The sequence below is a fragment of the Zonotrichia albicollis genome, chromosome 16 (genome assembly GCF_047830755.1).
Source record: "Zonotrichia albicollis isolate bZonAlb1 chromosome 16, bZonAlb1.hap1, whole genome shotgun sequence".
NCBI lineage: Eukaryota > Metazoa > Chordata > Aves > Passeriformes > Passerellidae > Zonotrichia > Zonotrichia albicollis.
The window spans coordinates 1,914,857-1,938,105 of record NC_133834.1 but is presented as its reverse complement, the minus strand read 5'-3'; the positions used below and the strand labels follow the sequence as shown (position 1 = coordinate 1,938,105).

Genomic DNA, 23,249 nt, shown 5'->3' with positions numbered 1-23,249 from the left:
GAAGCAATGAGGAGTTTCAGACTTGTTTGGAAGTGGGAAAGTTTAATGGGATTTCGGGTGGGTTTTGTGGGAATGGGGCAGGAATAAGGCACAGCCGTGTTCCAGGATCAGCTTTCCCTGCGGAATTCTGGCCTTTGGAGAACATGGAGTTCAGGCTGGAATAAATTCCTGCTGGGAGTGGGAGCTGGGGGGAAAAATGAGGCCAAAAAAGGGAATTTTGGTGCATCCAGAGCCTGTGCAGCACCACGGAGAGCGACAAACCACGAACCCAAGGATGGATGGGAGGAACCGGAAAATAAAACTGATAAGGGTCACAGATAAGAGAAATCCTTTTCTAGAGGCTCATCCATCCTAAAGGGGGGTTAATTCTTGTTTTAGGCTTGGTTCTGAACACTCATTTAAGGCCTGACTTTAATTGATAAGCGGTGGAGGAACAGGAGGATAAAGCTGATAAGGGTTAAAGACAAGATAAATCCTTTTCTAGAGGCTCATCCATCCCGAAGTGGATTTAATTCTCGTTTAAGGCTCAGCTCTGAGTTTAACTCGTTTGAGGCTGGAGGAACGGGAAAATAAAGCTGAAAAGGCTCAGAAATGGTCACAGATAAGAGAAATCCTTACCCAGAGATTCATCCATCCCAAAGTGGATTTAATTCTGGTTTAAGGCTCGACTTTAACTCAGGTAGTCAGGAGGAACAGGAAAATAAAACTGATAAGGGTCACAGATAAGAGAAATAATTTTCTAGAGGCTCATCCATCCTAAAAGGGATTTAATTATTGATTTGGGCTTGGTTTTGAGCACTCAGGATTGACTTTGAGGCAATGAGGCTGGAGGATCCACTCCCAGGGATGGGGCAGCTCCTCTGGGAATCCCATCCCAGCCCTCCCAGGCAGGAATTCCCATGAAATGAAAATGAAAATAAAAATTAAAATAATTTTTAAAATTAAAACTAAAAATACAACTTAAAATAAAAATAAACATAACCATAAAATAAACGTAATCATAAAAGTAAAACTAAAATTAAAATAAAACTGCACATGACACAAAATAAAAATGAAATGAGAATGAACATAAAATGAAAATGAAATGAACATAAAATAAAAATAAAAATAAAAATAAAAATAAAAATAAAAATAAAAATAAAAATAAAAATAAAAATAAAACCAGCATGAACACGAAATAAAATAAAATAAAAATAAAAGTAAAAATAAAAATAAAACTTCCTGCTGCACGTGGAATTCCAGGGAGAAGGAGAAGCTGGGAACCAAGAGCCATAGCTGGGGGTGGTGATGGATATCTGTGGATATCTCCGGAGCAGGGAGCAGCAGCAAACACATCCATTTATTTCTATGGCAACAGGAATAACTCAGGGCTCACCAGAGCCCAAATCTCAGCTGCCTTTGGAGACTCCAAGTGATGATTCCCACTCTGATCCATGATTTTCCCAGCAATATCCAGAGCTTTTATCTCAGTCATCTCCTTTTTCTTGGGCCGGCCAAGTTAAAAATCAGCATTTGAAATCCTTAGAGGAAAACGTGGTGGGAATTCCAGGCAAAGGCTGGGATTGAGTCCCTCAGGAACTGGGACTGAGTCTCAGATTGACTGGAAATTCTGTGTCTGGCTGGGATTGGGATCTTCCCAAGGCCTTTCTGCACTTTGGGGAATTTTGTGGGAATGAGGAGTGGACAAATCTCCAGCCCCAACCCTCTGTGTAACCAGGAACTGCTTCCCTCTTTTCCAAAGCCTCCAATTCAATTTTAATTTTTTTTGATAAAGCTGCTCCTTCACCACTTGGGATGGTTTTGATTCCGTTGATCCCCAGCCTGGCCAAGCTCTGCAGATTTTCCCTCATTTCCCCACTGCTTCCATTGGGTTTGACCTTTTTCCTCTGCTGGATGTGAAAATTCTGTGTCCAACCCTTCCCATCCAATCCATTTTTGGAGCAAAGGCTCCAAAAACTGGGAGCAACCCGAGGACCTTCTGCTCCTTGGTCCCTCTGCTGTTCTGAGGTTTGAAGGGATCTTGATTTAATTACTCCAGTCCTTAATCAGAGTCAGGATTCAATTCAGGAGGAAGGATTCAATTCCAGCATTTCCATCCAATTCCAACATTTCCACCCAGTTCCAACCAGGCTTGGACCCAAATTAGGGGGATTTGGGAGGGGTTTGGACACGGATCGTGGAATCCTGGGATGGGCCAGGTTGGGAGGGAGCACAGGGGTCATCCCAGAGTGGGATTACATCCGAAATTCGGGAATATCCCCAAGAGAGAGACTCCACACGCTCTGTGGGATCTGCTCAGGGCTGGGCAGGAGTTCAGCGGGGGTTCCTGGGATCAGTCCCTGCCTGTTCCTCTGGAGCAGAGCTCTCCCTGCAGGACAGAGACACCCAGGGACTCTTGGGGACACCCAGGAAACCATCGGGACACCCAGGGACACCCAGGAAACCATCGGGACACCCGGGGACATCCAAGGACACCCAGGAACTCATGGGGACACACAGGGACACCCAGGAAACCATCGGGACACCCAGGAACACCCAGGAAACCATTGGGACACCCAGAGACATCCAAGGACACCCAGGAACTCATGGGGACACACAGGAACACCCACAAACAGTCAGGGACACACGGGGACACCCAGGAACCCATGGGGACACACAGGGACACCCAGGGACACCCAGGGACATCCAGGGACAGACAGGAATGCCTGGGGACAACCAGGAACCCATGGGGACACACAGAGACACCCAGGAACAGACAGGGACACACAGGGACACCCAGGAACCCATGGGGACACACAGGGACATCCAAGGACACCCAGGGACTCTTGGGGACACCCAGGAACTTGTGGGGACACACAGGGACACCCAGGGACAGACAGGGACAGACAGGGATGGACAGGGACACCCAGAGACAGACAGGGTGACACCCAGGGACATCCAGGGACAGACGGGAACAACTGGGGACAACCAGGAACCCATGGGGACACCCAGAGACACCCAGGGACAGACAGAGACACCCAGGGACACCCAGAGACACCCAGAAACAGACAGGGACACCCAGGAACCCATGGGAACACACAGGGACACCCAGGGACAGACAGAGACACCCAGGGACACCCAGGGACATCCAGGGACAGACAGGGACACACAGGGACACACAAGGATCCATGGGGACACACAGGGACATCCAAGGACACCCAGGGACTCTTGGGGACACCCAGGAACTTGTGGGGACACACAGGGACACCCAGGGACAGACAGAGACACCCAGGGATACCCAGGGACATCCAGGGACAGACAGGAATGCCTGGGGACAACCAGGAACCCATGGGGGCACCCAGAGACACCCAGGAACAGACAGGGACACACAGGGACACACAAGGATCCATGGGGACACCCAGGAATGCCTAGGGACCCACAGGGACACCCCAGGACGCCCAGGGGCACCAAAGGCTGAGGGCCCTTTCACTGGGGCTCCTCTCCAGGCTGAGCAGGCCCAGCTCCCTCAGCCTCTGCTGGGCATGGAGCTGCTCCAGGCCCTTCCTCATCCTCACATCCCTCCAGGAGCTCCTGTCCTCACCCCTGTGCTGGACACAGCACCCAGAGGGGCAGGGTCACTCCTTGTCCTGCTGGGAATGCTCTTCCCCACACACCTCACCATCCCATTGTCCTTCATGGCCACCAGGACACGCACAAAGAGCAGAACCAGCCCCAATCCCTCATTTTGAGGCCTTTATCTCCATCTCAGCTCTCCTTCCTCTCTGCAATGTCAACGTAAAAAATGCCACAAGCGCATGGATCGTCAAATATCCCATCCAGCAAAAGGAGAGACACAGAAAATTCTAAAGAAAAGAAACTCTCCCATCCCTGTGGGGCCCCGTCCCCTGTGCCACCCAAGGTCTCTGTGCCACCCACGGGTGCCAGGAGCTCTTTTCCCTCTGCTCTTTGCCCTCTGCCCAGGGGAATTGGGCACTGAAATCAGGATTGCAGGGAATTCTCTCCCAGGCTTTGTGTTCCCTCCATTCAGCCCCAACAGGGCGCTGTTGGCTCGGGTGGGTAAAGAATTTAACCAGCCTTGAGAGCTTTGGAAAATCCTGCCTGTCTCCCTGCACAGATCCCAGCAAAATTCCTCTTTTCCCAGTGTTTATTTACAGGAAAAGTGCTGCTTTCTTCAGGGCAACTTAGGCACCACCGTGTTTATCCAGCAACATTTTCCCCTAGCACAAACTGCCAATAAATTCTAATAAAATAAAGATAATTCCTTTAAATTAACCCCATTTGGCTTCAAGCTGCCACTCCTGGCGGGATCATTGCTGGGCAATAAATTGTGGGCATTTTCTGGGCGTGTTTGCCGAGCAGGTGATGCGAAGCTCCTCTCCTTGCCTGTTTATCATGCCAAATTCTATTTTTATCAGATGACTCTTCCCATTGTCATGGCGAGAGCAGGCTGGAGTCTCGCTCGCGTTTAGCAACCCATGCCCATAAATACATCAGCAGATTGAATTCCAGCCTGACATGCCAGCAGCAGCTCTGCCTCGCTTTTTTTCCCCCGTGTTCACACGTCTGACTCAAGCACCCGGCTCTAATTGAAAAGCCTCAACAGAGGATTAAGATCAGATCCATTATTATGAGCGCGATGCTCTGTGCATGCTGATGAGGAGGGGCTGAGCTCGGAGCTGCTCGGAGCCCCCCAAAGCTGCCCAGAAATTGGGGAGGTGATGCTGGGAGCGATGTTTGGATGTGTGAGGGCACAGGGAGGTTGCGGGGAGGAGGGGGGAGAGCTCTGCCTCACTTTTGTCGCACTTGTTGCATCGCAAAATGCTCGAAATCCCAAATCCTTCAGCCCCTTCCTGCCCAGCAGAGTTTAGGAGGGAGCGAACCCAACACGGAGCTCGCCTCACAGCCTGGATTTTCAGCCCCCATCTTCCCTCCAGGGAGCGATTTTAGGGCCTGACTCGGAGCCAGCTGGAGGAAATCCTCCCCACATGGGATCCCGTTCTGCGGGGATGATGGAGATGCGCCCTTGGCACTCGGGCTCCCCTTCTGCCCAGGGACGGGGGCGTGAATCCGGAGCCCCGCAGGTGCCAGAGCCCTCCCGCTGTCCCCAAACGCGCCCCGGGCTCGGCTGCCGGGTTTGAGGGTCGGGAGGGGCTCGATCCCAGCCTGCGGGAGGCTCTGGGGGATTTCTCGGGGCTGGACAGGAGCTGGAGCAGGGGCAGATGCGGCTCTTCCCCCGCCGGCTGAGCCCCGGGGCTGCGGGAGCTGCAGAGCCCGGTAAGGACAGCCCGGGATGGGGATGGGGGACAGGGACAGGGATGCGGATGGAGGGACAGGGATGGAGGGACAGGGATGGGAATGGGGGGACAGGGATGGGGACAGGGAATGGGGATGGGGGTATAGAAATGGGGGAGTGGGGACAGGGATGGGGGGACAGGGATGGGGACAGGGAATGGGGATGGGGGTATAGAAATGGGGGAGTGGGGACAGGGATGGAGGGACACGGATGGGGATGGAGAGCGGGGGTTGGAATGGGGGAACAGGGATGGGAAGGGGGAACAGAGACAGCGGAACAGGGATGGGGGAATGAGGATAAGGATGAGGGGACAGGGATGGGGAGATGGGAACAGGGATGGGGGAGTGGGACAGAGGCACGGAAAAGGGGACAGACATGGGGAGGGGGACACAGGCATGGGGTAGGGGGCACAGACATGGGAAAGGGGACAGACATGAAAAGGTGGGACACACACAGGGAGGGAGCACACACACTTGAAGGTGGCACACATCCAGTGGAGGTGGCACACGCACTCGCAGGTGGCACACGCGCGTTCGCAGGTGGCACACACGCACTGGCGGGGGCACCGGCGGGCACAGCATCCCCGCGCAGCCGCTGCCAGCCCAAGTTGGCGAGCAGGGGGCGGCCCCAGGGCTGCGGCACCCCCGGCCCCTCCGAGCCCCGTGGCTCCTCCCGGGGGAGCGGCCAGCGCGGGGAGCGCTCCCGGCGCGGCTGCGGGAGCGGCGGCTCCTGCTCCAGCCCTGGAGAGCAGCCCTGGAGCCGCAGGTGAGCACGGCCCGGAGCCGGGAACGGGAGCCGGGATGCGGGAACGGGAGCGGGGAACGGGAACCGAGATGCGGGATGCGGGAACGGGAGCCGGGATGGCTGCGGGGAGGATGGGCACGGGGCAGGCGGGGGATCCGCAAAGCAAACCCCGCTTGGAGAGCTCGCTGGGGTGAAGGAGGCACCGGAGCCGTCCGTCCCGCTTGTGGAAACACCGATTTTGCCCTTCTGAGGGGCGTTTTGGTGCTGGAGTGACTCCATCCTGGCTGGGGGATGCCGGAGAGGGACCCTCTGGGCAATGAGGTGACAGTCTTGGCTGGGAGGATGACAAGGGGTGACCCCTCTGGGCAGTGAGGTGACAGTTCTGGCTGGGAGGATGACAAGGAGGAACCCTCTGGGCAGTGAGGTGACAATCCCAGCTTGGAATACCCGGGAGGGACCCCCGGCCGTGGGGACGATGCCGCGTTTGAAGCAGGAGCAGCCTGAGCGCGGTTTTGGGGCTGGAAGGGACTCGAAAGGCACCAGCGGGCACAGCCCGGTGCCGCTGTCACCCCCGGGGATGTGACAGAGCCCTGGTGGGGCTCAGGGACAGAGCAGAGCTCTGGGATAGAACACGGCGGGGAGAGCAAAGCTGGGAGCTGCTCCAGGGGGCTCAGAGACAGAGATGTCAGTGTCAAGGTGACATCGGGGGGCTCAGGCCAAGGTGACATCAGGGATCAGGCCAAGGTGACATTGGGGGGTCAGGATGGGTCAGGCTGGGAGCAGCTCCGGCTGTCCCTGGGCTGGATCCCTGCAGCTCCCTGGCCCCAGAACCCAGAGCTTGGCATGGAAAAACAGGGAGAGAACAGCCGGGCTCAGAAAGAGCCGGGCTCAGGAGATTTGGGATCAAGCAGGGACTTTTTGTAGCTCTGGGGAGGAGGAGAGCCCCGGGTGAGACCCCACAGCTGCTCCCGGGGTGCTGGGACCAGTCTGGGGGTGCTTGAGGGACCCCCAGCTCCTGGGGTCAGCCTCGGTGGCTGCAGTGCAGCTGCACTGCTGGGGTGGGATGGATCCTAGAGCCAGACACCCCAAATCCTGGAATTTCCCCCCTGGAGCTGCTGCTCCTGAGCTCCTTCCACCTCGGGGCCAGGGCTGTTCCTGCTCTCCCTCAGACTGGAATCAGAGCTCCTGCACCCACCTGGAATATCCCTGAAATCCCTGCTTGTCAGTGGATTGCAGAGGGGAAGGGAGGAACAGAAAAACCCCCTGGGTTTGGGGATGTGCTGGAGCTGGAGCCGGGTTTGGGAGATTCACCCCAGCCCCACTGCCCATAGGGGAACAGAGATGGAGCTGCACACCTTGCTCTGCCTGGAGTGGCTTAAATCTGGGACCAAGCCTATCTTAAATCCAGGAGCAAACCCACCTTAAATCTGGGACCAAACACACCATAAATACAGGAGCAAACCCATCCTAAATCCAACAGCATCCCACCTTAAATCCAGGAGCAAATCTAGTCTAAATCTGGGAGCAAACCCGGCTTAAATCCAGGAGCAAACCCATTTTAAATCCAGAACCAAACCCACTTTAAATCCAGGACCAAACCCAGTTTAAACTTGGGACCAAGCCCAGCAGCTTTTGCTTTCCACGAGTGTTGGTGTGGCAGGAGCAGCTGAGCCTGAGTGAGTAATGCCTGAGCATGACTGAAATGTGTTTGGGGAGAAAAAAAAGGATTCAGCAAAGATTTGGGTTTATGAGTTGTTTCATGGGTTGTTTGCTCATAAAAATAGGAGCAGTGTCTCAGGTGCTCTAGGAAACCCTGGGAAGGGCTGAGGGATAACAAGGTGGTGCCAAATATACAATTTAAAGAGATTTTTTGGGGTTAAAAGCGGGAAGTTGTTGAACTTGGAATTCAGCTGATTGGTTTAGTCCCAATTCAGACAGTAGGAAGCAGAGGAGCAATTTCAGGTGGGAAAGTTTTGTTTCCAGCAGAGAAAAATCCATAATTTTTTTTTTTCAGGGCAGCAAACGCCCCCTGAGAATCATCAAAAATTTGTCCAAGGAGAAAATTCCTTTTCAGGAGAATCTGAATGGATTATTCCTTTGGGGTTTTTTTTTAACTCCAGGTGATGGGATTGGGAAAACCGAGGTGTGCCCGCTTCATTGTGCAGAACAATTTCATCCCTCAGAGCTGAGGCAGCTCTCAGGGTGATGCTGCATTTCCCTGCTGCTGCCCCTCAGCTTTCCTGGGATTTCTGAGCTATCCCAGAGCTGCCCTGCCAGGTCTCCTGTAAGATTTAAGGGGGATAGGATGGTGGGGACAGACGGACACGAGAGATCTCTGCAGCCAGGTGGTGGAATTTGGGGTTTATTGCACAGGGCCTGGGTGCAGGGCCCTGCTGGGAGCTGCCACAGCTCAGAGCAGGCCCGAGAGAGAGAAAGAGAGGTAAAGAGAGAGGTAAAGAGGATGAGAGAGTGAGGTTCCCATTAGAATACAATAAATCTTCTTCTGGTCATGGAATTTGGGGTTTATTGCAAAGGGCCTGGGTGCAGGGCCCTGCTGGGATTTGGGGTTTATTGCACAGGGCCTGGGTGCAGGGCCCTGCTGGGATTTGGGGTTTATTGCAAAGGGCCTGGGTGCAGGGCCCTGCTGGGATTTGGGGTTCATTGCAAAGGGCCTGGGTGCAGGGCCCTGCTGGGAGCTGCCAGGCACAGCTCAGAGCAGGCCCAAGAGAAGAGAGGGGGAGAGAGGATGAGAGGGTGAGAGAGTAAAAGAGTAAGAGAGTAAAAGGGGTAAGAGCATAAAAGGCAAGAGCTGAGAGACAAGAGGTGAGAGTAAGAGCTAAGAGGCAAGCGCTAAGACAGCGAGGTTCTCATTACAATACAATAAATCTGCTTCTGTGTTGAATATTCTGATTCTCACTAACCAATCCAGTACAATATACAAATCCTATAGCATTTCCATACAGCCTATAAGAATCACTACATTACCACACTGTGTTATATTTTAAACCCTAAAAACTCCTCTTTGGGCCCCTTCTGCCAAGCTGTAGGGTCTGCTCTGACCCTTGGGCCTGTCTGCAAGCAGAGGGTGTTGTTCCATCAAAAGGGGATTACCTTCAGCAGCCACACCATTGCTTTCCAGTTGTTCAGTAACTAAAGTATCTCAAAGCTTGCTTTCATTTCAATCTCACTTATAGTTTCCATATTCTCAACATCTTTTGCCAGGCAATCATATTTGTAAGGCTTTCCTGTTCCATCTTCCCCAGCAGTCTCCCTCCCTCCCCGCCCTGCCTTCCCCATCCACCCAAACCCACAAACGAGGCCCCAGGAGCTCCCTGAGGAGCAGCAGCTGATGGACACAGCTCCAAAACACGAAAACAATGAAATTATCAAAACCCCAGGGATTTATTGCAGCCAGCTCCACGGGATGGGAGCTCTGCTGCCCGGAGACAATTCCTGGAGAGTTCTCGGGGTGTTTTTCCTCCCAAGACAATTTGAAAAGCCTGGATTCCCACTGGCTGTGTTATCCCTAATTATCCTGCTGCTGGAAGCAGCAATCTGCCATGCTGGTGCTGTAATTCCATTCCCAGCAATTATCGTGGATGAGAGAGTGATGATTCCAGAGGCAAACAGGCAGCAGGATCCAATCCAGCTTGGAAAATGAGGTTTAATTCCTGCAATTCCCGCCTCACTCTCATGCAATGTTCTCCATGGAGTTATTTTTGCTTTCCTGCTGTGACCTGAGCCCAGGGAAAACTTCAGCCTTGATCTGTCTGGGCATTTTTAATTTTAAATTAAAAATGTTAATTCCATTTTAAACGTTTGTTTTTCCTTAGGTTGGGATGATTTTTCAGTCGCTGTTCTGTTAATGCTTGGGGTTTTTTTCACCCAGGTTTATTTAGGAGTTTTCACAAATGCGAAATTCTAGCACCATAACACCTCTGCTATTTATTCCCTGAATTTTTTTGGGAAGCAGGGACAGAGATATATTCAGCTGCTGTGGATGCTGATTTTTCCTGGATGGTGCTCTGTCAAAACTTGGAATTCTGTCAGTGATTATTCCAGGTCCACGTTCCCAGCTCCTCAATTTTAAGCAGAAAACCCAGAATTTATGGACAATCCCAGGGTGGGGGCTTTGCAATCAAAGGGGAATAAAAAGCTGAATGAGAGAAAACCCCCTGGAGGCGTGTTTGTTATTAATCCCTTAATTAAGAACACCAAACAAGGCTATGAGGGATCAATCAGCGCCTCTTAATTACCTTTAATCATCATCTTTAATCACCCTTTGTGCAGGTTCAGGGTTGTGGTGACAAAAGGAGCTGAGGCCAAATCGTGCTGGTGAGGGACAAATTGTCACCTGGAGAGGGGGGAAAATTCCCTGTGCTCCTCCAAGGCAGCCAGGAAAACATGGATTTGCAGCTGAGGGTTTTTTGGTTTTTTTTTTTCCCAGGAAAAATCCCAAAATTCTGGTGGCTGCAAAGCAAAGGCTGAGGGAAGCAAAAGTGGGATGGCGATCTGAGTTTGGTTGACAGATCTGGGGGAATTTGGGATGTCAAATCCTGGGAATGAGGGATGTCCAGGTGGAGTAAATTCCTTCCTGGTGCTGAAAACAGCAGGGAAGAGCTGGAAGGATTCCCAGCAGAGCCTTGGGAAATGGATTTCCCCTCAGGAAATGCTCTGGAGCATCCCTGGAATTGTCCATATCCATGCTGGAGCGGTCTGGGATCATGGGAGGTCTCATGGATGAGCTTGGAGGTCCCTTCCGACTCAAAGCATTCCAGGGTTCTGGGACTCCCTTCCCAATCCACTCAGTATGACAGGGAATGTTCTACAGTTCATCCCACAGAACAAAAATCCCGAGGGAAAGGTGAATATTCCCACAAACCACAGAAAGAGCCCCAAAACTCTGAGGTGACAAAGTGTCCCTGACTCCAGGAAAAGTCTGGCTGCTGAGGGAACCTGGAAATTCCTCTCTGTTAGAAAATAAAAATCCAAAAATCCAAAAATCCACAAAAGAACCCCAAAATATCCGCCCCTCTCCATGGAAAACACACCTCAGCCCTTCATGAATAACCCCTGGAATGCCCATGGATGGCTGGGAGAGCCCAGAGCCCCTCTGCAAACAGGGATTTGGGGCTGGAGCATTTCTCCAGGGGGAGAACAAATGGGAATTATCCAAAGAAAAAGCTCCTCTTTCCAAGGCCTGAGCTCCAGGGGTGGTGGAAGGAGCAGGACTGAAGTCATTGTGCAATTCCTGCAGTCCTGAATCCAAGGATTTCACACTGTGGAAAGGGCACTTTGGAAAAGGTGTCCTTTCCCGTTTGTTAGAGGATGAGCCACACATGACTGCTCCTCCTGACCTTCCCTGCTGAGCTCCAGCTCTGCTTCTTTCTGTGCCTTCCAATTTTTCCCAGGCTCAGATGGAAATCTGGGCTTTTTGGGCCCAGCCTGGATGTGCTGAGCTTGTCTGGGAAGAATTTTCCAATCCCAAGGATGCGGCTCCATGGATGTGAGTTTATAAACCCTGCCTGCCCCATCCCATGCATTTTTTCCTTCCTATCCTTCCCTTCGGTGATCCCAGTGGGGTCACAGCAGGAAAATGGGAATTTCCAAACCCCTCCAGCTGAGAATGAGGCATCCCATATTCAGCTTCTCCCAGAATTTCCCCATAAATAACCTCAGATTTGCTGCAGCTCAGGACTTCAAAACAGGTTGAAGATCAGGATTTTAAATTCCACTTTTCCAGCCAGAACTGGCCTTTCCCTGTGTTATTTTACCCAGCCTCTGACCCTCTCCTGTTTAATTTATAAAGAGCTCTGCCTGCAGCGGGATGCTGGGAATTGCAGGGATGCTCCCAACATCCCTGGGCACATCCAGCAGCACATCCAGCTCCTCCCGTCCCATCCTCCCCATCCCTCTGGAGCTCCAGCAGCTCCCCCAGCTCCTCCTGCACTCCCAGTTCCCCCGGTGCATCTCCACCCCGCCACGTGAGACACCTACTCCCCATCTGCACATTCCCAAAGCAGCTCGGCACATTTGAGATTCCTCCCGGGAGCTGCAGGGGCTCCTCCTCTCCCCCAGGTTTTCTCACCCCAGGAGAAAGCCCAGCCATGGACGGAGGTGGTTTCACATTGCTCCTGGAGACAAGGAGCTTTTCCAGTGCTGTGGGCTGGCTGTTTGTGATTCCAGCCCCAAACCCCCGGATTATTGTGGGAATCTGATCGTCAGGTGACGGCAGCAAAAATTGCTGGGTGTTTCTTCCACCTTCACCAGGATTTGGTGCTTTAAATATCCATTTTTTTGGTGCTTTAAAATCTCCATTTTTTGGTGCTTTAAATCTCCATTTTTCATAGGATGTTTCCAAGTTTCCCCACCTGATAATTTGAACCCCACTTTGACAAAAAGGTGGAAAAATATTCCTGGGGATCGAGCTCGCCGCAGGAAAGGGGTGTTGGAAATTCTTCACCTTTTTCAGGATGGTTGGTAAAATTTATTCCAGCTTCAAATCTGTTCAGCTGTCCTGGAGCTGCCCAGTGCAGCTTGGATTTCCTGCAGGGAAAAAAGAGATTTTTGGGATAAAAAGCAGTTCAGGGTGAGAGGAGAGGATGTGGGAACACAAATAACCTTTAGAGATGGGAAAAAGGAGTTTATTCCTTCCCTTCTCTGTGCACACACCCTGACCTGGTGGGGAAGATCTCAATGATCCTTTCTGGTTTTGAGCTCAGGGATTTTTTTTTCCAAGGGTTTTCCATTGTTATGGGAAGTTTTGCTTCTTCCCCTGATCCCAGTTCCAACCCCAACACCTTCCTCTATCCCAGGGTGCTCCCAGCCCCATCCAACCCAGCCTTGGACGGTTCCAGGATCCAGGGGCAGCCCCAGCTGCTCTGGGAATTCTGTTCCAGGGAAAAATCCATCACAGCTACACCCAGCCCTGGATCCTGTGAAAATGAAACAGAACCTGGGATGAGCATGGGAATTCTCCCATTGTGCAATTCCTTTGTAGGGAATTGATCCCATCCTCCTCCCGGGCTGAATAACCCAACCCCAAATCCTGAATAGAAGAGAAAATGGAAGTGATTGTAAAATTCTGCTTTGTAAAAGTCCTGTCTGTCTTTTCCTTGAGTTTTTGATTTTTTGAATTTCTGAAATTTTAAATTATTTTAAATCTTAAATTATTTTAATATTTTAGTATTTAAATTTTTAATTTCTAATTTTTAATTTATTTTTATTTTTTTATTTTTTATTTTTATTTTTATTTTTATTTTTATTTTCATTTTATTTTTATTTTTATTTTTATTTTTATTTATTTTTATTTTTATTTTTATTTTTATTTCTATTTCTATTTCTGTTCCTATTTCTATTTCTTTTTCTATTCCTTTTTCTATTCCTATTTCTATTTCTTTTTCTATTCCTTTTTCTATTCCTATTCCTATTCCTATTCCTATTCCTATTCCTATTCCTATTTCTATTTCTATTCCTATTCCTATTCCTATTCCTATTCCTATTCCTATTCCTGTTCCTGTTCCTATTTCTATCCTATTTTATTTTTATTTTTCTATAATTCTACAATTTTTAAAATTTTTAATTTTTTTAATCTTTGAATTTTGACTTTTCGCATCTCGAATTTTCCTTCTAAGGAACAAGATGCCCGTGAAGTTTAATCTCTCCTAAGAGGGGAAAAAAACCCACAGAGAGAGACAAAACAAAAACCCCCATGGATCCTCTGTACTTCTCCAGCACGTTCAGCATGGAGGCCGCTCCCGACCAGGCCAACTCGTCCCTGCTGCCCAACGGGACGGAGAACGGGACGCTGCCGGAGGTGCCACCGTTCCAGTACATCCACAAGGTGCTCATCCCCATCTGCTACCTGCTGGTGTGCGCCCTGGGGCTGAGCGGCAACGCCCTGGTCATCTACGTGGTGCTGCGGCACGCCAAGATGAAAACGGTCACCAACATCTACATCCTCAACCTGGCCGTGGCCGACGTGCTCTTCATGCTGGGCCTGCCCTTCCTGGCCACCCAGAACGCCATCTCCTACTGGCCCTTCGGCTCCTTCCTCTGCCGCCTGGTCATGACCGTGGACGGCATCAACCAGTTCACCAGCATCTTCTGCCTGACGGTGATGAGCATGGACCGCTACCTGGCCGTGGTGCACCCCATCAAATCCACCAAGTGGAGACGCCCCAGGGTGGCCAAGCTCATCAGCGCCACGGTCTGGACCTTCTCCTTCTTGGTGGTGCTGCCCGTGATCATCTTCTCGGACGTGCAGGAGGATTTCCAGACGTGCAACATGAACTGGCCGGAGCCGGTCAACGTCTGGTCGGCGGCGTTCATCATCTACACCTCGGTGCTGGGCTTCTTCGGGCCCCTGCTGGTCATCTGCCTGTGCTACCTGCTGATCGTGGTCAAGGTGAAGTCCTCGGGGATCCGCGTGGGCTCCACGCGGCGCCGCCGGTCGGAGCGGAAGGTCACCAGGATGGTGGTGATCATCGTGGTGGTCTTCGTGTTCTGCTGGCTGCCCTTCTACACCATGAACATCGTCAACCTGATCCTCATCCTGCCCGCCGACCCCGTCCTCGAGGGGCTCTACTTCTTCATGGTGGTGCTGAGCTACGCCAACAGCTGCGCCAACCCCATCCTCTACGGCTTCCTCTCCGACAACTTCAAGCAGAGCTTCCAGAAGGTTCTCTGCCTCCGCAAGGGCGATGGAGCGGAGGACGGAGAGCCCGTGGAGCACAGGCAGGAGAACAGCAGCCGCCTGCAGGAGTCCATGCTGACCCAGAGGAACGTGGAGTTCAACGGGCACATGCAGACCAGCAAGGTCTGAGGGCATGGCCTGGCACTGCAGAGTCCCCTGGAGGACTTGGGGACATCAAGCAGGGCATGGCCTGGCACTGCAAAGTCCCCTGAACGACCTGGGGACTTAAATGAGGGCATGGCCTGGCACTGCAGAGTCCCCTGGAGGACCTGGGGACTTTAATGAGGGCATGGCCTGGCACTGCAGAGTCCCCTGAACGACCTGGGGACATCAAGCAGGGCATGGCCTGGCACTGCAGAGTCTCTGGAGGACTTGGGGACTTTAATGAGGGCATGACCTGGCACTGCGGAGTCCCCTGGAGGACTTGGGGACATCAAGCAGGGCATGGCCTGGCACTGCAGAGTCCCCTGGAGGCCTTGGGGACATCAAGCAGGGCATGGCCTGGCACTGCAGAGTCCCCTGAACGACCTGGGGACATCAAGCAGGGCATGGCCTGGCACTGCAAAGTCCCCTGGAGGACCTGGGGACATCAAGCAGGGCATGGCCTGGCACTGCAGAGTCTATGGAGGACTTGGGGACTTTAATGAGGGCATGGCCTGGCACTGCAGAGTCCCCTGGAGGACTTGGGGACTTTAATGAGGGCATGGCCTGGCACTGCAGAGTCCCCTGGAGGACTTGGGGACTTCAGTTCATGCAAAAGGAAAATGTGGAGCCCCAGAAGCGCCCACGAATGTACACAGAGGGCTCTTCCCTGCTTTTCCCAGCTGGAAGTGCCAAGCTCTGGTGGTGTCCTGGTGGATCTGATGTCTGGGACCACTTTGGGTCCTCCAGGGAATGATTTCCAGGCTTTGTACCCCTCTAGCCATGCAAACAACACTAAGCCAGCTCTAATTCTCTTGTTAAGTTTGGTTTAAGGCTGCTTTGTACTGCTGGGATCTGCTCTGAGCAGCAAACAGCTCAGCTGGGATCTTTGGGAATTCTTCAAGGGGATTTCTGAAAGGAAAATGAGATTTCTTCAGAGTTTCATGCAAAAAAGGCACCAGCACTGCTCTGGAAATGGGTTCTGGTGTGCTGGGTGCTGCCTTTGCTTTGTTTTCCTGCCATTAACCCATCCCAGGGAGCCAGAACAGCCAGGAACCCTTCAAACAAAGCCAGAAAGATTAAAAAAAAAAACAAGTTTAGGAAAACACTCTGGAAAGGAATCAATGCAGCCATGACATTTCCACCTTCCCCCCCCATGAAATGGGCTGTGACCCCGCTATTGTGATGTCAGGGCTGATGGCCGTGGGCTCCTGGGGAGATTTGGTGTCCATTCCTTGGTTCTGAGTGCAAGTCTGGACTCAAAGCTGTGTTTTCAGACACCAAACCCAGCTCAATCCCCTCTGAGCAAAAGTCTGGACTCAAAATTGTGTTTTCAGACACCAAACCCAGCTCAATCCCCTCTGAGCAAAAGTTTGGACTCAAAATTGTGTTTTCAGACACTAAACCCAGCTCAATCCCCTCTGAGTGTAAATCTGGACTCAAAGCTGTGTTTTCAGAAATTAAACCCAGCTCAATCCCCTCCTGACTGGTGCACTTGCCAGGGGGTGTTTTTGCCTCAATCCTGGAGGTTTTTCCCAACTTTAATGATTCCATCATTCCATTTGTTCTGTTGGATGTGACACTCACATTCCCAAAGGCAGGAACTCACCAAGGCACAAGCACAGAGCCTGGCTGGGACCATGAGTAATTTACTCCCAGGTTTCTCCCAGTAGCAGGCAGTGCCCACCTGCTCTACAGCACATTCCAAATCCCAGCACAGCCAGGTTTAGCTGATTAATTAATAAAATTATCTTTTCCCATAGGTTTGGTGTGAGCTGGGCGGTGATTCCCTCGGTTTTCCACCTGAAATGATCCCTCTGGAGAGGGAAATGACGGGAAAGCTCAAGGTTGGGGCAGGAAAATCTGCTTTGGAAAAAAAAAAAGAAAAAGATTTTAATAAATTCAGATTTCTGGGAAGGAGCTAAACCCTGTTTTGGGCAGAGCAAAGAGCATTTGTGCCCTCCCTCCATGGAGTTTGATCATATCCTTGGAATTAAAGGGAATCAAATCCAAGGGAAGTTTTATCCAGAGGGAACAGACTCTGGAAAGGAGGTGGATAAACCTGGGCCTTGTTTTCCACCTGCCCCAGACCAATCCCACCTCTTTTCCCCAGATCAGGATGGGAATCCCAATTCCCAGAACACAGAAATTCCAGCCAGCCCATCCAACATTCCCAGTGGTAATGCTGCAATCCATCATATTCATGGATAAATTTAGGAAAGCTCTCAATGCCCCAATTCCCAGGAAAATTCCCTTTCCAAGCAGCAGCTCCCTGGGGAATTCAGTGCCATGGGAATGCTGCTTTGGAGGAGTTATTTTTATTTTTTTCCTGGCCCAAGGAATTTTTTCTGGGAGCAGCTCCTGCAGATCATCTCTCCCAGTGCCACCCAGCCTTTCCTCCATGGGATTCCCTCCCCATCCCAACAACTCTTTCCTCAGCTCTGTGCCTTGGGAAGAAGCTCTGCTGGCTTTTCCCCGCATCCCAAACGCCATTCCTGCCTTCTCCTGGCAGCTTGGCAGAGGAATTCTGAGGAGCCAGCTGAGCTGCCAACGTCCCTGCACACATCCCATCAAAACATGTCATCCTTCCACAAAGAATGACAAATTCCAGGCAGGATCTGTCCTCCCAGCCAGCCCTTCCAGACAGCACCGACACTCCCCACATCCCTTTTTTTTATCCACACATTCCAGCCCCAATCCCTCAGCCCCAGGGACTGAGTGACATCTTTAATACCTCGACAGACAATCCTTCCAAATTCCAGCTTATTCAGCTTTTTCTTTGATTTATCCAAGGATTCCAAATGTTGGCTCTGCTCTGCTGGAAAATAAAGACAAAACACCCACGGGAAGATCATGGAAAATTTGCCCGGTGCCCACCTGACCCTCAGGAGGTGGAAAAATCATTTGGATAAAATAAAAATGAAATAAAATAATAAATAAAAAATAAACTGGAATTTCTGGTTCAGGCTCCAGCTATGAATATTCAATGAGATCCATGGAATAAAGGGAATTGCAGCTGCTGGATACCAAAGGATGGGAAGGAAGGGTGCGTGGAAAAATCCACCAGGCAACCTTTGGGATACAGGAACAGCTTCCTTCAGGAATCCACTTTTATTCCATGAAAAATGGGTTTAATTGAGGGGGGGAAATAATGGATTCAGTTTGGACAAGTGGCATTAGGAGACAGCAATTCCAAAGGGAAGATTCCAGGTGGGCATCCCAGAGGGATCCATGGGCTTCACTGGGTACTTGTGGGTTTCAGCAGGGTCACCATGGAATCCTCTGGCTTTGGGATTTGTCCTGGTTGCTTTCCAAGGGAGGAAAAATCCCAGGAAAGTGCCTGAAGTGAGGAATTTATCCTGGGATTTAAGTGTGGAATTTATCCCAGGATTCATCAGTGGATTGATGTTGGAGTAAGGGCAGGGCACACATGGTATTTTTGCACCTTCCCTCCTTAACTCCCAGCTAAACTCCCAGCTCTCTGCTCCCTGAGCTTCCAGGGCTGGGATTATCCCTGGAATCCAAACATTCCCTGTGCCACAGAGTCCTGGGCCAGCCCTGACCCATCAGCAGCCTCCTTAAATCCCACAAATCCCAATTTCCAGTGCCTGTCCCTGCTCCTTGGAGCTGCAGCCCAGGCAGGAGCGGCCGATTTCATTCCCAGCTTTATTCCCAGGGTATTTTATCCAGCTCCAGCCCCTCTCTCACCTGGAATGCCTCAGCTGCTCACCTCACCCAGCTCCTGGTGCTCCTGGGTCCTTCATTCCCTCCCCTTTGGGTGTTGTTTGGAGAACTCCATGGAAATCCGGCGCTGTTGCCATGGGATGGGCGACGCTCGGGGTTTCTGTGTTCCCTCTCCCTTTCACACTTAATCCTCCCTATCTGCCCATCATTCCCTGGAAAGTCACAGCAGGTGAAGCTGTCCCTGCTGCCTCCCTTCTCCGGAGCCTCTAAGCCCTGGATCCTGTCCTGACCTTGAGCCAGGAGTCATCCCAAATATTGGATGGATCCCATTCCCTCAGCCTGAGATGAACCTGCTGTGACTTCCCAACAGGAAAAGCAGCAGCCCTTGGAAAAAGCTGGAAATGAACAATCCTGGCCTGTGGGGATGGGAGATAAACAGGAATTTCCATGGGGATTTGACCTGGATGAAAACACAGCCCAGGCCTGGAAGTGCAGATCAGACCTGGGAATTTTCAGGGAAGAGTTTTCCCTTCACCTTCCATGGATCACCTCTGCTGGCTGGATTTGGGGTTTGTAATCCTGGTGCATCCCTCTGGGATGGGAGATCCAGGATTGCAGCCCCCCCTGCTCCAGGGGATCCCTATTTCATATTCCAGAGGGAGATTTGGGGCTTTTCCTCTCCCTGCTCCAGGGGATCCCTATTTCATATTCCAGAGGGAGATTTGTGGCTTTTCCTCTCCCTGTTCCAGAGGATCCCTATTTCATATTCCAGAAGGAGATTTGGGGCTTTTTCCCTCCCTGCTCCAGAGGTGAATCCCACCACGGTTTCCTCTGGAGAATCTGTTGGGAAAAAAAAAAAAAGGATAAAAACCCCTCCAAGGCCCCAGTGAATTTATGCACTCCTGGCTTTTCCTAGCAAAACAAAGAATCGTGGAATGCTCTGGATGGGGAGGGATTTAAAGCTCATCCCATTCCAACCCCTGCCATGAGCAGGAACAATTCCCACTATTCTAGGATGCTCCAAGCTTTGACCTTGGGCGCTTCCAGGGATGGGGCAGCAATCCTGGGCACAATTCCTGCATCCAGGAGGAACAACAGAGCCAGGCAGCAAAAATTCCATGCACAATTCCATGCACAATTCCTGCTTCCAAAAACCAAGGAGCACAAATCCCATGCACAATTCCTGCTTCCAAAAACCAAGGAGCACAAATCCCATGCACAATTCCTGTTTTCAGGAGTAGGCAGCACAAATCCCATGCACAATTCCTGTTTTCAGGAGTAGGCTGCACAAATCCCATGCACAATTCCTGCACAATTCCTGTTTTCAGGAGTAGGCTGCACAAATCCCATGCACAATTCCTGCTTCACCAGAGCAGGAGAAGCGCTGGCTCCGGGAGCCGTGGTGACAGCAGCTCCCTTGGGCAGGGTAATTAATTAATTATGTATTCCCAGAATTAATGAGAGCATCCTGTTTGCATCCCTGTCCCGTTTTTTCCACAGATCCCAGCCCCATATGCCGGGTGCCAGACAGGGCTGACAGCCCCCATCCCACACTTGGAATTCTTTTATTTCCTGACAGGAATCAAGAGGCATTTCCATGGAATTAATTCATGGCACTCGATGGTGTTTGGATTTTTTCAGCACGTTTTCAGGGAGGGAAAAGCAGATTGTGGATTTCTGACCTGATGAAAACCTGGGAGCTGAGCTGACAGAGGCAGGGAATGGGAATGGGAATGGGAATGGGAATGGGAATGGGAATGGGAATGGGAATGGGAATGGGAATGGGAATGGAGGGTTCTGCATCCCTGGAATCACAGGATCACTGTGATCACTGAGCCCAGCCCTGCCCAGGTGTCTTTTGCATCCTGGAAAAAATCAGGATTCTGACTTAACAGGGATGAAAACACAAAATCCAGGGAGAAATGGGAGAAATGATCGGGTGGATGAATTGTTCTGGATTCTTAAAAAGAGAGATTATTCCAATGTGATCCCCTGGGAATTCACAGGCTCTGTGCTGGGTTTTGGATCAGCAAAACCCCAAATCCAGCGGCAATTCCTCAGTTTCCTGCACGTGGAATTTCACTCCTGGAATTGCCTTGGGGTGGCTGAGCTTGCAGCATTCCAGCCTGGAGCCAGCAGAGAGGGATTTGCTTCCAGAACCATCCAGAGGAAAACCAATTCCTTGGATTTTAATGTGATTTTCCCTGGAAATAGCATTAGGCTGTCATTCCCCATGTCTGGCAGGGATTGTTGGGTGCCCAAATCTCTGCAGCAGCTTTTGGCTGGAATACAAATGCAGCTGTGAGGGGAAACATCCACAGCGTTGGGAACAGGGCAGCAAATCCCTCCTCATCCCAGGGATCCAGCTCCTCTCCCTGTTTGCCCATTCCTGAGGGGATGGAGCTTTTCCCACATCTCTGCTGGAGCCAAATCCAGCCCTGCAAGGACACAAATCCTGGGTTATCCCCACAGGAAGGCCCTGCCCCATCCGAATCCCAGGGATTTTACTGCAAAACCTGGGAGAGAACAGGAAATCTCCCAAAATTAAGCAAGGAAAAGGTGCTGAGGGCAGAGAGCGCACACGGATTTTCTGGATCTTGCCAGGAAAAATAAAAACACTCTGGAAAATTGGGACAATGAGGAATCCTCAGGATTTACAGGAACAGAGCAGGGAGCAAGAACAGGGAAAACCCAAATGAATCCCATCTCTCATTCCAGGGAAGGATGGAGATTCCAACCTGTCCTGGCTTTGGGAATTGAGATTCCCAGACTGCCCAGGGATTGGAAATTGCCATTCTCAGCCTGTTCTGGGTTTGGGAATTGCCATTCTCAGCCTGTCCAGAATTGGGAATTGTCATTCCCAGACTATCCAGTGTTTGGGAATTGCCACTCCCAACCTATCCAGTGTTTGGGAATTGCCATTCCCAGACTATCCAGTGTTTGGGAATTGCCATTCCCAGCCTGTGCAGGGATTGGGAATTGCCATTCTCAGTCTGTCCAGAATTGGGAATTGCCATTCCCAACCTATCCAGGTTTGGGAATTGCCATTCCCAGCCTGTGTAGGGATTGGGAATTGCCATTCTCAGTCTGTCCAGAATTGGGAATTGCCATTCTCAGTCTGTCCAGAACTGGGAATTGCCATTCCCAGCCTATCCAGGTTTGGGAATTGCCATTCCCAGCCTGCAGGGAGGGTGTGGAAGGCCAAAGTCTCCATCCTGGAGCTTTTAGCCAGGAATGCTCCCTGGCTTGGAAGCGCTCTCTGTTTGTTTTCCCACTTTCCCCTCCCATCTCCTGCATTTTCTCCCAATCCTTGGGGTGGGATAGATCCTTGCTGGAGCCATTAAATCCCATTCCACTCATCCAGAGGCAATCCATTAGCCTGGTGTGTTGCCTGGTTTCCTTATCAGCCTCGATGTTATCTCGCCGTTCCTGTTGTAAATCCAAAGTTTCCTCCTGGAGAGGAAGGGAAGAGTTTGCCCAAGGCACGGGTGCCTGTTGTTGTTATTCCTGAGAAAAAATCCATCCAGAGGGATGGAACCACACCCAAACAGGCTCTGTGTCCCCCAAAGGGCTGGGAGGAGATGGGAATGAGGGGTTGTGGCATTCCTGGGATGGAGGGAGCGGAACCACACAGAGCAGAGGAGGTTTAATTTGGATTTTAGGGATTCCAGCCCCGAAAAGGGATTTTAAAAGGTGGAAATGGGAAATTCTTTGGACGTTCAGCTTTTAGAGGTTCCAATTAATTCCCAAAATTCCTCAGCAGGCTGAGATTCCCGGTGGGTTTTAGGCCATCTGGATCCTGTGGGCACACTCTGGGTTTTGCCCCAGGAATTGATGCAGATTTCATGATTTCCCTCTTTATCCCCAAAATAGTTTGGGAGGAGATGGGAATCAGGGATTTTGGCATTCCCAGGATAGAGGGAGCCCAACAAGCAGAGCAGGGGAGGTTTAAGTTGGATTTTAGGGAAATTTCCTTCCCAAAAGGGATGTCCAGTGTGGAAAAGTGAATTAAAATGCGGCAGTGGGAACATTCAGCTTTGACATATTCCAGTTTTCCCCCCAAACCTCATCAGGTTGAGATTTCCAGGGATTTTTAGGCCATTAGGGATAATTTGGATTCTGTGGATCCCTTTGGATGCTTGGAAAGGTCGTTGTGCCCCTGGAATCGATGTGGATTTAATGATTCCCCTGCTCCTGGCACTGGGATGAGTCATGAGAGCTCCAAAATCCAAATATCCCCCCTGGATAGGGATACTATTATTTTTTATTCAGGGGTAAAAATGATAAATGCTTCTTCCCAAGAGAAAGGGACTTCTCTGCAATTAAAAACGTTCTGGGTGGGGTTTTTCCAGCCCTGGCAATAATCAGGGAATTTTTAATTGTAATTTTAATCAGTGCAGCAAATGGGAGAAGGGAATGAGCCAAAATTGTGGGAAATCTGCTGGATCTGGGAGGAATGAGGAATTCCAGAGTTATTATTATTGGAGTTATTTTTCTAATCCAGGGATGGGACAGGAAGGATTGAGAAATAGAAAAAGGAGGGGGAAAAATGTGGAGTTCTCCAATGTGGCTTCAAAATCATGGAAATTTCCCAGGTTTCCTTTTCAGGATGTGGGTTAAGGGAAACAGGAGCATACTCGAGGTTTCAAGGCTTGGGATGCATTTTTATGTGGAATTTCCTACTTAAAAGTC

The 23,249-nt window shown here is 50.8% G+C and overlaps 1 protein-coding gene across 2 annotated transcripts; it reads left to right on the top strand.

Moving 5' to 3' along the window:
* Positions 1-4,598: 4,598 nt before the first annotated feature.
* Positions 4,599-16,800, top strand: SSTR5 (somatostatin receptor 5). Of its 2 annotated transcripts, none has more exons than XM_074552785.1 (2): positions 4,599-5,274; positions 13,672-16,800. In XM_074552785.1, the coding sequence occupies exon 2, from the start codon at positions 13,749-13,751 to the stop codon at positions 14,859-14,861; it is 1,113 nt and encodes a 370-aa protein (XP_074408886.1). In that variant the 5' UTR covers positions 4,599-5,274; positions 13,672-13,748; the 3' UTR covers positions 14,862-16,800. The 2 variants fall into 2 exon arrangements, with proteins under 2 accessions (XP_074408886.1, XP_074408885.1); XM_074552784.1 differs by lacking the exon at positions 4,599-5,274 and adding an exon at positions 5,740-6,058.
* Positions 16,801-23,249: the final 6,449 nt, after the last annotated feature.

Coding starts and splice junctions, on each gene's coding strand:
- SSTR5 (XM_074552785.1), top strand. CDS start 13,749: ATGGATCCTCTGTACTTCTCCAGCACGTTCAGCATGGAGGCCGCTCCC.